Raw genomic sequence first — 18069 nt, 5'->3', positions numbered from 1 at the left:
TTCCCAGCCTCCGCTTACCTTCTGTTGGAAGTAAAGAACTGAGTAGTTATTGGCTACGGCAGGGTCGGATGTGGGGTTGGTTGGCAAGTGCAGGCTGCCGAGGGTCTTTAGCCCAGACCGGATCGTTGTGGCGGCCCCAAGCGATAGGAAAGGCAGGAGCAGGAGAGCCCGGCAGCCCATGGCTCAGGCTGGCAGCCTCAGGCTGGGCAGCTAGAGAAAGAGGGCCACCGGCCGGAGCTCCCAGCCTAAGCCGGGCCCAGCTCGGAGCTCCGCCCGCAGCAGACTAGCTCCTCCCTCCGGGACACCCAAAGCCAGGCAGCTCCTGACCCCACCGGCATCGCCGCCGCCACCCTGGTCACTCGCCTTCCCTCTCCTCCCCGCCCACCTCCACTGCGGTCACCGTCTACGTCGGCCTTTATCCCGCAGGGCTTTGCCCCGTCCTCATCTATGGCTCCCCCGAACCCTATCGATACTCTAGGTCACGCCATATTTCTGCCTTTATAGTCACCATCCCACTGTCCCCGCAAATCCTACGAGAAGAGAGAGAGAGAGAGAGAGAGAGAGAGAGAGAGAGAGGAGAGAGAGAGAGAGAGAGAGAGAGAGAGAGAGAGAGAGAGAGAGAGAGAGAGACTATGTATTGACAATCTTCACCAGGCATAACACACACGTGACCTCTCGCTCAACCAGCACAGCAACCTTGTACGACTGTCATTTCTGCTTCGATCGGGAAACAAGTCCTCGATCGAACCTAGGTCTTTCAGGCAGCAGGAAATGGAAGAAAGTTCGCAGATCGCTCTGCCCTCCTGCAAGTTTTTCCGGCTCTTCGGCTCCATAGCGCCCGCCCCGTAGGGGGACTCAGTCCTCGGGCTACCCCACCCTCCGCGTCGCCCGCACAACCCATCCTTTCCGAGCCCGCCGGGTCGTCAGTGCAGACGACGCCTTCTCCCCCGTCTCCCCCGAGCCGGAGCAACCCCTGCAGGCCCCGCCCGGCCAACCACGATGGCGGCTTCCTCGCCGACAGCGCCCCCTGCTGCCCACCCCGCGGCGGCACCACGTCCGCCGGAGGGGCGCCGGAGCCCCTTCCCACGCCTCGCGCCCTCCCGGCTTCCCCCGCCCTTCGCCGGAGGAACCCCAGCTCCACCAGCCCGGGGAGAACGTCCGTCCAGAGAAGTCTCCACCCGCAGCCGGGCCAGAAGGGGCGCTCGCCGGGCGAAGCGGCCCGCCCCCGCGGAGCCCTGTTCTCATTGGCTCTCGGGGAGCTCCGGCAAGGCGGTACTTCCGGCGGAAGGGACCGCGGGAGATTCGAGTGCGGGCGGGCGGTACGCGGCTGAGGCTGAGCGGCCGGCGTCGCTTCACGGTAGCCCGGGCTCGTCCGGTTCCTTTGCCTCAGGTGAGAAGCTGGAGAGAGCGGTCCCTGAGGGACTCTGGGCCGAATTTTTTCAGGACCCGTCCCCGTAAAGGGCGGAACCGGGCTTAGAGGGGAAAGTCAATCATTTTCGTGTTCCTTGGCGAAAGTTTAGCAACATTTACTGTTGCGGTAGAGCGAGCCCCAGAAGCCCAGAGAGGAAAAGGCTCGACTTTCTCCAGGGAGAGGTCTTAACTATGTCTGCTGGCTGCCGTGCAGAGCAGTGCTAGGTGCCGGCGCAGGTTTTTTGGTGATTGCTTTGTTTTCCCCTCGAATAGCTCAGTAGTGCGCGCCATCCAGACACTGACAGATCCTTGATCTCTCCTATCCAGTCCGAAATCCACGTCCTGCTCGCCCCCAGAACTGCCCTTAACATAACCGAAGCTGTCCCCTGTTGCGCAGCAGTGACAGTCGGCTTCCAGCCGTTTCCCCTGCTTATCCATTCCCCGTATGACCGGGAAAACAGGTGAAAATTTTAACCAAGATATTCCCCATTTAAATTATTTGAAATGCTCCTGTTTCCTCCGATGTTTCACGTCCAAAGCCCTTTGGCCCTGCCTACCTCGCCAACTTCAGCTCTAGACCTTACCATACCGACACATAACACCTCTCAGTGTGGGAGAGCAAACCCAGGATACCACAGTCCATTCATGCCATGTCACTGGATTATCCCCAACCCTCCAAACATTTGCTTATTCCCATGCACACCCCAGGCTTGTTCTTATTCATTTGTTATTTCTTAGTTTGCAAAAGTTTTGTTTTGTTTTGTTTTGTGTTTTGATTTGAGTTGGGGTAACAGCATTTCATACCAAAGGCTGGCTTTGAACTCTTGATCATCCAGCACTCCATAATCTTTTATTCATTCTTCAAATACATTTTTAAGTGCCTCCCATTACAGGCCGTCTCCTTCTGAGTGCTGGCCTTACCGTGGAGTATGCTTTCTGTACGCACTGTCGCTCCCCTGAAGAAACGTGATCTCCCCGTCCAGCAACTGTCGGGTGAAAATAGTTTCTTGACTGGGGGTAAGAACTTCTGTTCACTTCTCCTTTCCCATGCTGGGATTTTCGTCTGTGTTGAACCTGTGCGGGTCTTGTGTGGGCTGTCACAATCTCTGAGCTCTTGTGTCTGCCGACTCTGGTGTGTCTGGAAAATGTGGTTTCCTTGAAGTTGTACGCTTAGGATCTTTCTGCCTCTTCCAGGTACTCCTTGAAGTGAATGTTTTTATGTGAATAAGGTTTTTCATGGGCTTGCCTTCTGACAAGTTAGTAATGAGAAAAATGAACTGGAAATTGGGGTCCAGCAGTCTGTTTTCTCAAATGTGATTTTGACATCTGCTCAAGTGTGGAAACTGGACAGTGTAGCTGACCGTAGACCACAGAATTCGAAATGAAAATAGAAGTAAAGTCGGAGAGCTCCTTGGCTATCACGAAAGTGGGGTACACTTGTAGTCAATGCATTTACACCCAGTGCTGTTAGCAGCACATCCACCAGCAGACAGAGGAGTCCCTTCCTCCTTAGGGGTCTCCGTCCACTAAACCTGATCCTTGGCTATGTCTCAGAAGAGAGCCTGAAGCTGAGCAAAGTTGGTGAGTATTCAGACAAGTCATTTAGGAAGAGGTCAGAACTGCAATCCCAAGACGTGGTTGGGGCTTCACAAGATTCTACAGTGTCTCTTTCTGTGTGGCCCACTGGCTGATTCACATTCCTCCAGACATGCAAGGCCTTTGTCGTTACAATTCTGAGATGATCTGCTGAGGTGAACTGCTTCGATTTAGAGATTAAAGAAAAGTGTGATTGTGTTAAAAACCCAAAACCCATAGCTAGAAGTAAGTTCATTTGCTGTTTTTAACACCCATATTTGAAGTCTTCGGAACATATACTTACATAAGCAATTTTTCGGGACTCAGTGAGAAAGACAGCCTAGAGGGGCTTCTTTCCCTTCTATGGCCCCACATTTCCCCTTTCTGTCCTGCCTCATTGCCATTGACAGAACTGTCTGTAGAGTGAAGAGGATGTTCTGCACATTAATTCGTTCACCATACGACCCTTCATTAAGTACCTTTCTGTTTACCGTTTATCTTAACACAGGCTGAGACACCGAGAGAGAGCTTCCCCTTCCATGTTACAATTCTCCTTCTCTCTCTCCAGTTTTTTGGTTTAGGTTTTGGGTTTTCCAAGACTGGTTCTGTATATCCCTAGTAGTCCTGGAACTAGCTCATAGACCAGGGTGGCCTTGAACTCACAGAGATACGCCCCCCCTCCTTTACTGCTGAGCTTAAAGGCGTGTACCACCACTCCCAGCTTAGTCTCACAATTTTTTTTTCAAGACAGGGTTTCTCTGCAGCTTTAGAGCCTGTCCCGGAACTAGCTCTTGTAGATCAGGCTGGTCTCGAACTCACAGAGATCCGCCTGCCTCTGCCTCCCGAGTGCTGGGATTAAAGGCGTGCGCCACCACCGCCCGGCTTAGTCTCCTAATTCTTTTTCATGCTAAATTAAAAAGTAACCTTGGTTGTGGTGTAGTTCCCCCAAATAGCTTTAAGACTACACTACCCCGTGCCTTCCCTCTTGGTCACTGACCTAGGCAGTCTCTGGAAAGCAAAGGAGGGGACAATTAGTTCTCCTCAGAATGCCACGCCACTTAGACTTTCTCCTGTCTCTCTCAGTCTTCTTATTTCTGCTCTTAGATGTATGAGATTAGGAGAAGCTGATGTTTCCTTGTTTCTTATTGCTCTTTCCTACCTAGTATTTTTATTATGGTTTTTCTTATTATAAGAGCTATACCTTTAGGGGAGAGATGGCTTAGCTGTTAAGAGACCTAGCTGCTCTTGTAGAGAACCTGGGCTCAGTTTTCAGCCCCCACATCCAGCCACTCAAAACCACCTGTAGCATCAGCTCCAGGAGGTGGTGCATAAATACATAGAGAGACAAACACATACATTAAGAAAAAAAATGAAATAAATATTCGCCCCCAAAATTATACATTTAGAAAATATTTTAGATGTATAAAGAATTTTAATGAATTTTTAATACCAACACTCTAACAGAAAATACTTTTTTCTAAACAAAAATTACATTATCCTAATTCTGTCTCCTTATCCCACCCCACCCCCAAGCAAAGACCTGATCAGTCTCTTTTTAAATTTTCTCAAGGTATTATGTACATCTCACTTATATAGCTTGTCATTCATTTTCTGTCATCTCTTACACTAGAATATAAATCCAGTAAGTAGGAAAGGACTATGTCTGGCTGCCCCTTACTACATATAGCAACAATTGGCATTTAACAAGTATATAATATATTTCAGTAAGTAAATATATTGAGGTTAAGAAGTTGGAACATGGTTTGCTGACTGATGAAGCTGAAAGAAATGTGATACTGTACTGTCATCCTTCTCAACAAAATAGAAAGGAGTGTGTGTGTGTGTGTGTGTGTGTGTGTGTGTGTGTGTGTGTGTGTGAAGATGAGCCAGATAGGAAGTTGTTCTCAGGTCTATAATGTTTTCCTAACTTTAATGCTTACTCAGTCCTGATACTTCATCAAGCATGCATTCACCATAACCCATGCAAAGTAGTAGAGATATAAGATAGGAGACATTTATCATGAAGGAAACAGGTTCTGAAAACAAAGAAAAAGTACACTGACACTTAACTGCCTTCACTTTGATAACGAAACAAAAGATAATATTGACTGATTGGTTTTCTCTTTTTCTTCTTCTTTTTTGGGGGGAGGGGTGGTGTTTGAGACAGGGCTTCTCTGTGTAACAGTCCTAGCTGTCTTGGAACTAGCTCTTGTAGACCAGGCTGGCCTCAGACTCAAAGGGATTCACCTGCCTCTGCCTCCCGAGTGCTGGGATTAAAGGCGTGTGCCACCACCGCCCGGCAACTGATTGGTTTTCATAAGAAGAATAATTTACATGTGATTTGACATTTGCATTAAGCCCCATGCTTGTTTTCTAGGACAGCAGACACATGAATAGAAGACGGAGATTCCTTTTTGCCTCAGTGCTTGCCCTCCAGAACTCGAGTTTTATATATCCATCATGTCAGAGGTGCTTCTCTCGGATAGTCCTTGACTCCCAGAGGTAAAATTAAAGACGGTGTGAAGGGGGAAATACAAGTCGACACCTTGTGTGACTTAAGGGTGAATGCACAGAGTTCACCGTACAGAGCATTAGATTCTCTCAGGGATTCTCAGGGTTGGTTCTTGTGCTATCTTAGAATAGAACTGAGTACTAATCTAGTTTCTAGGGGAAGTTTAATAAGAGTATTTATTTGTTTGATTTTTTTCCTTTTTTTTTCTTTTTTTTAAATATTTATTTCTTTATTTATTTTGTATACAATATTCTGTCTGTGTGTATGCCTCCAGGCCAGAAGAGGGCACCAGACCCCATTACAGATGGTTGTGAGCCACCATGTGGTTGCTGGGAATTGAACTCAGGACCTTTGGAAGACCAGGCAATGCTCTTAACCTCTGAGCCATCTCTCCAGCCCCTATTTGTTTGTTTTTTAATGGTCCTCACCTCAGGTTATTTTTTAAATAGATACAAGTAAATAAACTTAGTAGCTAGTGCCATGCTTATTTATTTATAAAATGCTTGGGCGCAGATGTGTTTCAGATTTCACAACTTCGAAGGTTTAAGACTATTTGCATAAACTTAGTTGCGCGTATCCCTGACCTAAACCTGAAAAGGAAGTGCTCCAAGGTGGATGTGTGTTTGCTTGTTAGCGAGTGGATCTCTACAGCCCAGACTGCAAGTCTGCAGCGTTTTGAGTCATGTCAGTGCTCAAAAACTTTTGCAAGTACTCTGAAGTTCAGAATTTCGGGTCGGATGTGCTCAGGTTCTCGTAGTCTTTTGTATGACAGCAGCAGTGCTGTTTGGCCACATCTGATTACCGTGATTTTATGTAGTGAGAACCCAGCTGTACCTGCCACCTGGCATTGTCGAACAGAAGTGAAAAGTTGGGTTTGCAGTTCTTGTACAGCTTTGTGTCTAGACATAAGACAAAGATGTTAGTAACGCCTAGTGGTATGGAGATAACAGTAGTGCGCTAATAATGTTAACTAGTCTCAGGTCAAGTTAGAATTGAATGGGATATGAGGAAGAATCAGGACCCTTTCTTAAAACTATTATGGAGTATTTAGAGTTCGTGCTGCACAGAATTGTAGAAGGATGCTAACATCTACTGAGAGTGTGCCATGGGCAGGAGATGTAGATTCTGTGGTCCTAATTACTTATCTGTAAAGTAGAATAACTACAGAGATAATGCACAGAAGTCTAGTACAATACATGATTGTGTGTGTGTGTGTGTGTGTGCGTGTATACATATGAGGATTTCTAAAATGGAATCCTTTTTACTGAAGAGCTTTTCCAAGTGTTCTTTTCCTCTTGCAGTATATCACAATAGTTAACAGCACTATTCTGTGGAACCAGAATGCTTGACTTTAATAGGCTGGCCTGGAACTCAGTGTTTATCACATTGTAACCACTACCTTGTAGCAGTCCTTCTGTCTAAGCATTCCTAATAGGGAGATTATAAGCATTAGCTATGGTATCATTCCCCAACTCTCAAAGGTATAACTGTATGATCTTGCACAAATCACTTCAATAGTTAGGGGCTAAAACTAGAGAAAAACCATTAGAATTTTTATGTGGATCAGGTAAGTTGCTATAGATAACATACTTAGAACATTTGTATAATATATAAAATTTTTTTTAAAACTTTGTGATCTTTTCCAAGTAAGATAGAGTATCACTATATAGCCCAGCTGACCTTAAACTTGTGATCCTCTGGCCTCTGCTTCCCAAGTACTAGGATCACAGGCCTATATTACCATACTCAGCAGACCCAAGAATATATCTGGAGAATAATCTTTCACAAAGATTTTAGTTGAACAATAATACCACTGTTAGTCCTTTAGACTTGTGTTATCAATATATACCATTTATGAATGTTTATTGTGTGCTAAGCATGATGCTAGGAACTTTGTAGATATTATATCCCTTCAATACAAGAGATTTTTATGAAATAGGTACTACTGTTGATCCCAAATTAGGAAGCTTAGAAAAAATGAAGGACTTTCCCCAAATCACACACCCTGCTAGTTAAGGGCATAAACAAACATTCAAGGCTGAACAATATGACTAGGGTCTACCTCCTACCTTGCCTCATTACCTCTGAACTAACAGTGCAGTTTATATTTAAATTCCTTCTTAAAATTCCATAGGAAAAGAGCTCCAGCTAGATGCATAAAACCCCAAAGCGCATGGTTCTTTCCTGTGGAAATTTAATCCACTAGAAAGTAACAGTGTACCTGTTCATATTACACTAACAATACCACAAAACTCAGTGCTGATGCTTGACCTTTTCTGTTTTTGCTTCTGCTCTCCTTTTTTCTTACTGGAAATGAACCAACATAGAAAACAGAAATTCTTCTTTTCCGTCGCCCCACTACTTTAGCCAAGTTTGTGACGAGTCCCCTACCACAGCCTCTGCAGGTCCTGTTTTTACTGCAGATCCTTAGCAGTGACAACCGCAGTAGATAGATTCAATGGAAGACTCTTATCTCACCAAAATAAAGTGTTCCTTCTAGGGACCTAATATTTATTGGCTGTAAACAGCAGCAACCTTGGGAGTGTGTGCAGCCTGTTGCTTATATGAGCTTCCTTAAGGACCCTGGAAGACAATTTTATGGTGGATAGTCAGGTCTCTTATCTCAGTGCTTTCCCCAGTCTAGCCTTCAGAAAGGTACATGGGGTGCCTTTCGGAAGCCCTGGGTACAGTGACTGCCCAGGTCATTACATATATCCATACCAAGCTGAAGAATAAGGAATGTGTGATTGAGGCCCTGCATGGAACCAAGTTCAAGTTCCCTGGCCACCAGAAGATCTCAAAGAAGTAGAGCTGCACAAAATTTAACACAGATGAATTCAAAGGCGTAGTAGCTGAGAAAAGACTGATCCCTGTGGCTGTGGGATCAAACATCTCCACTGTGTTCCCCTGAACAAGTCACAGGCCCTGCACTCCTGGGGACTCAAGGACATTGTTATTTGAGTTATTTATGTAAGTACTTAACTACGAAGTATGTAATGCACTCTCAGCATAAAATATATGTGAAATATAGTGTGCCAAAAACTATAAGTAAGATGTATTTACATAGGCTATCTATGCTATATATGATAACTATATATACCCAAGAACTCGAACACGCAAATTGTCTCCTGAGTAACTTAATAGGACCGATAAATAATTCCTTTAGTCTAAGGCTCTTTCTTAACACTCATAAATTCCTTTCCCTAACTGAAAATGAGAATCATAGCTCATTATGGGTACAGGAGCAGAAATTACTCAAAGACAACTGCATCACCAAGGCCCACCCCAGCATGGATGACTTCTCATGATAACCGGAAACATGGGGCTCACTGCACAGCCTGTAAGTTCAGCAATTTGCAGAGAATCCTTTCCAGGTAGATCAGTTGGTCTAAGAGTCTTCTAGGCAGTTCAGCTTGTCTGAATTTAAGTCAGGAGTCTCTGTTTGGAATATATTTTGTATGCCCTTGCTTTTCCATCAGCTTCACATGGACACTTACTAGAAATACAGAATTGGGAGTCTTGTCCCAGGCTTGCAGAATCAGTATTTTAATTTTAACAGGAACCTCGGGTGATTGGTATGCTGTTCAAGTTTAGAGGTGCTAATTTATATTAATCATATTAACATTTATTTCAAAGATTAAGAACTATATAAATCTCTTCAATATATTCATATTTTATAAAAGTATGTATATAATATAGTATATCCATGCAGTAAAACAAATAAGCCTGGGTTGTCAACTATCAGTGCTATCCTGTTTGTCATCAGTCATATTTTTTATGGTTATGATAAAGAAAATCAAGAACTTCAGAATAGGAAGCCAAAATTTCAGATTTGAGTCAGAATTCACTGTCACCTTCTGCAAAAATCCAAACCAGTTTTTCCATTTGTATAAAGGGTAAATACAGAATAAAGTGATATGTGTTAGAAACTTTCATAGATACAAAATATTAATACATATTAATTATGTTATGATTTGCTAGTAATTTTCACTATACATAAATGCATTATTACTTTAAAACTCTAAAAGATTTATTGTGTGTATTTGAAACAGTTCACTTTATACACCTTGGGACTAATAAAAATGGACTTATAGTCTAGCGAGTCAGTTTTCTTTATTCTGTGGTCATCTTATAGTACAGACTCTAGCAGATTTGAATGAGATTATATGAATGGATTCTTACAGGTTCATCTTCAGTGTTGCCCAGAAAAAGCAATAATAATTAGCCTGTGCTAATATTATTTATGATGTGTTGAATCTATGATAGTGTTGAATCATTTCAAAAGCTAAGGAATATAGACTACACCTAATAGCTTCCTGGCAACAATCGCTAACATTGGTTTCTGTTTCTGCTTTGATACTCTGTAAGCCAAATTATTAGCAGCATGGGAAAGTAAGATCCTAACATCTCCCATTACTATGTTTTAAAGGGTTGTTTTGAAAAACAAGAAAAATGAAGATCACAGCTGTTAAGATATTGCAGACTAGAGCAGGAAAATACTACCTGCACCTATAAATAGTTCAGTGGTGAGGAGTTGCCAAGCACAGACACAGCAAGGATTCCTGAGGGAAATACAGTGTACTCACTGCAAAAAGAAGCAGACTGACACTTTAGCTTGATAGATTTGTGCCCTGGTGTTTGTTTGATTTTATTTTCTCTTTCCTAGGCATTGGAAGTTACAGACCCAGTCCTCAGGATTCCAGGCATCTAGTAACTAAATCAAGGCCAAGCAGTATAGAACAAGAGTTTACACTTGATGTCCATTTTTAAGTACCCTTTGGTTACAATTACATATTATCTTACTATACTTTTTTAAATTTATTTATTTATTATATATACAATGTTCTGTCTGCACGTATGACTGCATGCCAGAAGAGGGCACCAGATCTCTTAGACAGTTGTGAGCCACCATGTGGTTGCTGGGAATTGAACTCAGGACCTCTGGAAGAGCAGCCAGTGCTCTTAACCTTCGAACCATCTCTCTAGCCCTTATCTTACTATCTTGACAAGTTAACTTGTGTGCCTTTGATATCTAATTTTTATAATCTAATAATAATCTAATGATCTTAACATATCCTCGTGAATTAAAGTGACTTTTAGAGGTTGGAGAGATGATGACTCCAGCCCCAGGATACCCAATACCTCTATTCTCGGAGGTCACCTGTGTACCTGTATGCATGTGCAGACACATACACATATTGAAAAACAAATCCTTTAAAAACTAATACATTTCAGGACATTAAGAAAAATACAAGTAACTTCTTTAAAGAAATTTTATTTAATTTGATTTGATTCTTCAAGGCAAAGTCTCTTGGTGTATCCCTGGCTGTCCTGAAACTTGCTTTGTAGACCAGGCCAGCCTCGAACTCAGAGATATGCCTGCCTCTGCCTCCCAAGTGCTGGGATCAAAGGTGTCTACCACCACTGCCTGGATTACAAGTAAATTCTTGGTGTATAAATATTTCAAGGTTATTATTTTGTTAATACTGTTTCCCATCAGTTTTTTCACAGTTTGGTATATGTGTCTTTTAGTTTGATGGTATTAAAATCTATAAAGTTCATCGGCCTAGCTGTAGTTCACGACTCTAGTCCTGTCTTCCTGGAGGGAGAGGCCAAGGATCTATTTAACAGTCTGGGGCCAGTTTTGTCACACAAGACCCTGCCTCGGGAAAGAGAAAAAAAAGTTGTTGATTGTAAATAGTTTAAGAATTAAATCCACTATTGGTATGCAAAGTGTCACCCTAAACTTGGACAACTCTTTGCTGTCTCCCCAACTTTTCTAGGTTTACTTGTTCCAAGTGTGGCTCTACTGGTAAAGCTGAAAATGCCAGTTACAGATACAGACTGTCCTTAAAAGTCGCAGAATCCAGCAGATTATGTGTTGTTACTGTGTTTGGGAGCTGCTTAGACACTTTTTTTGGACTCACTGCCACTGGTTTGAAAAGGTGAGAGTCTTTAAAGCATTCTTTTACCTGGCTGCTCTTCTAGCAAGCCAGTAGGATTGGAAAATACATGTATTAAAGGTGTTTGAATTTACTAAAAAGAAGCCTTTTATCTCAGGCCCTCGGTTTCCTTAAAAGGTAATCAACTGAAAAAGGAAAATTTAACTATTTAAAGCATTATAAAACTATGGCCAGGCAGTGGTAGCACACATGCCTTTAATCCCAGCACTTGGGAGGCAGAGGCAGGCAGATCTCTGTGAGTTCAAGGCCAGCCTGGTGTACAAAATGAGTTCCAGGACAGGCTCCACAGCTACAGAAACCCTGTCTTGAAAAACCAAACAAACAAAATATTATAAAACTCTAGGGGGCTGGAGAGATGGCTCAGAGGTTAAGAGCATTGCCTGCTCTTCCAAAGGTCCTGAGTTCAATTCCCAGCAACTACATGGTGGCTCACAACCATCTGTAATGAGGTCTGGTGCCCTCTTCTGGCTTTCAGGCATACATACAAACAGAATATTGTATACATAATAAATAAATAAATAAATAAATAAATAAATAAATAAATAAATATTAAAAAATGTGTCTCCTGATTGTACTGCAAAGTAAAATTTCAAAGATCATCACTGTGAACACTTTCTCTCAAAGGTACCTTGAGGATTCTGGTGGAACCCCAGAAGCCCTGGACAGAGGTGGGAGGCAGAGCCTCTTGACCACAGCAGTGGAGAATTGTTTCGTCGGGCAAAGCTTTGTCTTTGGAGTAACGGTAATTGAAAGCGACTTCCTTTTGAATGTCCTCTGATCCCCATTGAAATGAAAAGGTTGTAACTCTCCTTGTTGTTTTTAGAATAATATAGATATTAGAGTTGATAGGCACACATGAAACTATAGAAATAGCTTACATGGGATCTATTCAAATATTATAGGTTACAGCCCCCTATTACAAAAGCCAAAGAAGCCCAATTGAATGTTTTCAGAGCTTTAAAAGGGGAAATTTATTATGAATTGCAAAAAGTATTAGATTTTTGGTTCTGAAAGATTACTTTTCTTTTACTCCAAATTCTATACAAATTGCTTAGTAAAATTTTGTGTTTTCTATCAAAAGAGAGAAATAACCTCAAAGACAGATGTCTAAGTATTGTTTAAAAACATTAAAAATATATTAAGGCCAGGGATGGTGGTACACACCTTTAATCCCAGCACAGATGAATCTCTAATTTCAAGGCCACCCTGGTCTACATGGCAAGTTCTGGAACACCCAGGGCTATATAATAAGACCCTGTCTCAAAAAGAATAGATTAAGAAGAATGTTTTTAAATTAAATACATATACTTAAATACATAATAGTAGAAAGAGTTAAAATGTACTAACTCTGAAGAAGTAGTAAGAAACTATTCTAAACTAAAAAGAGCAAATGGAAATTTGATTACACTCTAAATGGAATGTAGTAGAGAGAATATATTACTACCAAATGGGCACTAAGGAAAACCCAAAGACAGAAACCAAGAGCTAACGAACTATACTTTGTTAAAATATTACATAGTTTAGTTTTCTTTTTTCTGCTCTTTCTTTTTTTTACAAATATAATGGTATACCAGCATTTATGGAATAGATACTGTTTGCTAAGTATTATCCAATTTTGTTATTGTTAATCAACAGCCTTTATTTCGTAAGTCAGAAAGTGAGGCACAGAGGAGTTAAATAACTAATAACTACCCAGAACCCCAGCGTCCCTAGTAGCTGCTGGAACGTCTCTGTGCCCCAGTCCATGGTCTTTGGTATGTGCTGCTCTTGCAGTAACAGTGCAGGCCTTGGAGTTAAAGGAGTCGGCATCACTCTCATTTAGCCTTTAAATTCCTGTCGCTTGTGCCAAGAGACAGCCATCTTCTTCTCACTTAAATTCATTTACTTCTTTCGTAGAATTTTGGAGATGTATGTGGACACGATTCAGACCCCGGTAACTTGTTGCAGCCATGCTGTCAGCACGAAGGAGAAGTCAGAACGCTGGTAGCTTCCCAGATGGTTCTGCCCAGCCCACATGTGACAGGCTTTACTGTCATTGACTACTTAAATCAGCTTTTGCACAGTTCCAATCTCAAGAAACAGCACTGCGACTCTCAGGAGTGCAGCAGCCACTCGCTCACTTTAGATCACTCGGACAGTGATCTTAGCAGCAGACGTAGCTCTGGGGAAACACCCAGCTCTCTGGAGTCCTATGGCAGAGATGATTTTCTCAGATTCTGGCAGCCATCTCTTGAACTGACTTCTACTGATTCACAAGTAACAGCTAATGATGACTTTTCAGCCTCAGAACAAACCATGGCCAGTGGTACTCCTAACCAAAACAGAGAGTACATCTCCTTTTCCAAAGCCAGCGGTTCCAAGAGCTGGCATGAGCCCCTTCAGAGTTCTCAGAGCCGTGTTTCTTGTGTGGACAAGGATAATACAACGGGGAAGGTGGGCGGAGAACTTGGTTTACAAGCTGATCATCTGAGTCCAGTTTGCCCCAGTTTTCGTGAAACTAGGCTCTCTGACTCTAATAGTTTATTCCCTCCACAAATGCAAGACCCCTTTGAAGAAGACAATGCAGAATGTTACAGTGAAGCAGCAATTAAAGGTGAGTGTCCCCAGGATGACATCCCATGTTACCAGCATCGTGACATACATACTACCACCATCCTTCAAGAGAGATCTGCATTTTCATTGTCGTCATTGAGATCTAAAGAAACACCAACTGCTTCCCAGACCTTGATTTGGGATGACCTACCATTCTCTGAAAGCCTGAACAAGTTTCTGGAAGTTGTTGAAAGTGAGATTGCTATCACTGAGACAGATCCTAAGGACAGAAAACAGGTTACAGATAAAGGTATTGATAAATTCCACACAGACAGCAGGTTATCTGTGACTCCCAGGAGAAACACTGGAGCCTTGAATGCACCACCTTTATGCTTAAGATCATCGCAAGCAATGATGAAAGAAAACTCTAGGAAAGAGACATTCTTTTCCAACTGTGAGTCTAATCCAAGTCCTCAAATTGAAAAAGACTCAAACCCCAACAAGACCGCAGAGCCTGTCTCCACAGGCAGTGATGGAAGTGGTATCTCCGAGTGGTTTCTGGATACTTGCCTGTCAGCTCTCTTTACATCTCCAAATGATATGGAAGCATCAGTTACCCAAAAGCAAATCCTACAACAAAGGAATGAGATTTCACTCAGACCTAGTACCTCAACAGGTGACTGTTCTCATCTTAGGAACAAATGTTGTAATGGGTGTGGAGAAAAATCATGTTCAGATTCAAAAGGGAAATTGGCAAGCTTGTGTTCTAAGAAACACAGTGATGTTTCCTATCTTCACAAATTAGAAAATAAGCAGTATTATAGATGGTCAAAGAACCAAGATGACAATTTTACAATATGCCGGAAACTAACATATCCTTTAGAGACTCTTTGCAGTAGTCCAAGAAATACAAATACAGCAGAAGAAATACCTCCCAGGCCTCTCAGTAGTAACTTAACACAAAGTTTCTCTGCTGATCATGAAGGTAGCTACAATGCTTCAGCTGATCTTTTTGATGATGTTGCTAAAAATAAGGACATTGAAACAGAAATTACCAAAATGTCACAGGATGTTTTGTTGCGGTGGGAAGCATCTTACTCTGAAAACTGTGCTGTGGGTGAAAACTGCAGCCAGGCTTCACAGAAACTACCCTTGCAGAGCATATCAACGTCAAGGTGTCCAAGAGCAAGTTCTCAGTCAGACTCAGAATCTGACTTTTCAGAAAGCCAAGACTTTGTTCCATGTTCACAGTCAACTCCAGTTGCGGGCTTCCACCGAAGAATTCATGGCTTACGTGGAACTTTCAAAATTTTGCCTTCCTTATATTCAAATCTTAATGTTAACTATAAGAAAACAAAAATTTCTCCTGAAAATGACAAACGTCAAGCCACTCCAGCCTTCCCAAAAAATGTAAAAACACCTAGCCAGAAATCTAAAAGTCTTGTTGTATCTGGTTTGACACAACCAGAGATTTTCAGCCACTGCCCTACTGCTGAGTGCCTTGAAAGTGATGTGGATGAATGGGTGCCCCCTACCACCCAAAAAGTATTTCTTTCAGATACTCTTGGACTCAAAGCCATGTGTTTAAGAAAATGCCTTGCTGTCCATTATTCCCCTGACCAAAAAGAGTTACCAAGAAAGAAACTGATAAAAGTCACACATAAAACCAATGTCTAAAATTAAAAGTTAAGGAATATGTTTATAGCAGCAGTTGCAAAAACAGAAGTGTCCTAACTAAGCACAATTATAAATAGGCTGAAAACAGGAAAAGTCCATTTGGGGATGTTTTTTCAGAATTCAAATATCACCACTTTTAGTGTCTGAAACAAAAAGAGCTTGGTCACCAAAATTATTTTCATATAAAGTCATTTGAACCCAGTTCCCAGAGGTTTTAAACAGAGGCAAATCTGCTTGGGAATTTTTGCTTTTCATGGCTTTCAAGGTTTCCTCAAGGCTGTTTTCTCCAGAATACTATGATTTAATAACTGAGCACTTTATCTTTTATTGACTACACTAATCTGTTGACTTTGTATTTAAAAGTATTTGTTAAAATATAGATATCTAGAAATAAAACTTTTACAAACCAAAATATATTTATTAATTTTTAGCTAAGGTAAGAGCATAACTCCTGGGCTGAGATTGTAACACACGGCTACTGAAGGTCACTAATCTCACTGCATTTTACTCCACTGGATAAAACAGCGTCAGTACTGTACAGGACGTGCAGTGATTTTGATGTGTTTCTCTTACTTGAAGGCTAAAACCTGACTGAGTCTTTGGTGCTTCAATACAAAGAGCGTCGTAAATGTTTTTCACAGCTGATTACTATTCTGTCCTTAGAATTGTCACTGGTGAGAGTACAGCTTTGCATAAATGGGTAGTACAAAATAACAGAAGTATTTTTAGAATCATTCAGAGATGGTTGGAAATTTTATACTTTTTCCAAGCTAAAAATCATTTTACAATCTTGAAGGCACTGGAGAGATGTGGAAGTAGCTAGTATCACTTGCTGCACAGTTATGAGGATCCGAATTCAGATCTCATCACCCACTTAACAGGCCAGGTTTCTTGCAACACCCAGAACTACAGCCCCAGCTAGCCTTTGCGCCCACCACAGGCATGTGGACTTACACATGTGCACATGCATACACAGAGATGCACAGCAAACACATGTAAATCTTTTCAAAAAATAAAAACTCAAGTCTTGGCAGTTTTTAAAATCAAACATTCTACACTTTCTATGAGTCTAAATATGCATGAATTTGTCATTTACATATCTAGGAACGATCATAGAAGATACTATTCTTTGTTTTCCACAAGTAAACTCTGTAAGAGCAGAAAATCATTCATGTGCAATGAAAACACTGCAGTTCACAACATACAACACTTTGGCACTGCATCTCATACATGCACAGCTCAGAGTGCATGTTATGTTTCTCAAAAACCTTTTATTGCTACCAAAGGAATTTTTTTTTTGACTCCCAACATTAAATTGCATGACCCTAAGTGGGTTTTAGAAACTGCGCATTTATATATATATATAGTATGTATGTATATATATACACACATATATAATCATATATATGTGTGTGTATATATATATATATATATATATATAATCAAGCAGTCCACATCTGGTATGTTCTTGGCAGGAGATAAACTTAAGAGTGTTAATAGCCAAAAAGAAGAGCAGTTCCCAAACGAGTCGGCGCCTCAGCTGTACCTGTCAAGTCTCGCCAACTCCTTGTCACTTCCCTTTGCCATTCTGTGCAGGAGCTATTCCACATCTTTATCTGCCCTATGTCACCAGCAGACGGCTATTCTCTTTCCCTCATTTCGTATGTGATACTCCGATCACTCTTGTGGTTGTTTGAATGAGATGTCCCCCGTAGTCTTGGGCATCTGAATGAACACTTGGTCCCCAGTTGGTGGTGCTGTTTGGGGAAGTATGGCCTTCCTAGAGGAAATGTGTCACTCGGGAGAAGCCGGTGAGATTAAAACCTCTGCCATTTTTAGTTTGTTGTCTAATTCGGGCTTGCACAATGTAAGCTCTCAGCTTGCTCCCGTCCCCACACCTGCCCGCTGCCGTGCCTCCTCCCTGTGATGGTGATGGACTGCTAGCCCTTTGGAACCCTAAGCCCAAGCAAACCCATCTTGAAGTTGTCTTTGTCATGATGACTATCACAGTAATAGAAAAGTAGCTGATACAGCTCTCAGCTTGTCATGTCGACATCTGTTGGGTTTTCTAGGTCTGTACCACTCACTCCACTGCTTTCCTTTGTATTAGAAAATGATGCATAGAATCATGGTAGTAATCTTTCTCTTTGGGCTATGAATTCATTGTGTCTGTCTGTTTTTTTTTTTTTGTTGTTGTTGTTGTTGTTGTTTTATCTTGAACCAAATAATGCCTCTTCCTTCCCAAACTCTTCATTTTGACAATATACAAACAATCCAGTAGCACCTAATTGTATTGCCTGGATCCATTTTTAGCCTTTGGTCTTTTATGTATGTATGTCCTCATGGTAAGGCCGTGACCAAAAGCAACTTGGAGAGGGAAGAGGTTTATTTTGCTTACAC

At 41.9% G+C, this 18069-nt stretch overlaps 2 protein-coding genes and 1 pseudogene across 2 annotated transcripts in view; 2 read left to right on the top strand and 1 right to left on the bottom strand.

Moving 5' to 3' along the window:
- Positions 1-288, bottom strand: part of LOC119802717 (prolylcarboxypeptidase) — a 41093-nt gene extending 40805 nt beyond the window's left edge. Inside the window, exon 1 of the mRNA XM_038313808.1 lies at positions 19-288. Coding sequence (XP_038169736.1) covers positions 19-180 — 162 coding nt within the window. The 5' untranslated portion in view covers positions 181-288. The remainder of the gene's footprint in view (positions 1-18) is intronic.
- Positions 289-1313: 1025 nt separating this feature from the next.
- On the top strand, positions 1314-15989 carry Ddias (DNA damage induced apoptosis suppressor). Its single transcript, XM_038314044.1, has 6 exons — positions 1314-1390; positions 2289-2427; positions 5363-5487; positions 11281-11442; positions 12085-12202; positions 13357-15989. Exons 3-6 carry the CDS (start codon positions 5375-5377, stop codon positions 15667-15669), a joined length of 2706 nt encoding a protein of 901 aa, XP_038169972.1. The 5' UTR covers positions 1314-1390; positions 2289-2427; positions 5363-5374; the 3' UTR covers positions 15670-15989.
- LOC119803131 lies at positions 7980-8093 on the top strand (annotated as a pseudogene).
- Positions 15990-18069: the final 2080 nt, after the last annotated feature.

Source organism: Arvicola amphibius, chromosome 12, assembly GCF_903992535.2.
Source record: "Arvicola amphibius chromosome 12, mArvAmp1.2, whole genome shotgun sequence".
In the NCBI taxonomy this organism is placed as follows: domain Eukaryota; kingdom Metazoa; phylum Chordata; class Mammalia; order Rodentia; family Cricetidae; genus Arvicola; species Arvicola amphibius.
Note: the sequence above shows the minus strand (reverse complement) of the source record. Positions and strands in the feature narration are given on the sequence as shown.

Coding starts and splice junctions, on each gene's coding strand:
- Ddias (XM_038314044.1), top strand. CDS start 5,375: ATGAATAGAAGACGGAGATTCCTTTTTGCCTCAGTGCTTGCCCTCCAG. Junction 5,488..11,280: donor ATAGTCCTTGACTCCCAGAG/GTAAAATTAAAG, acceptor CAACTTTTCTAG/GTTTACTTGTTCCAAGTGTG. Junction 12,203..13,356: donor GCTTTGTCTTTGGAGTAACG/GTAATTGAAAGC, acceptor CTTCTTTCGTAG/AATTTTGGAGATGTATGTGG.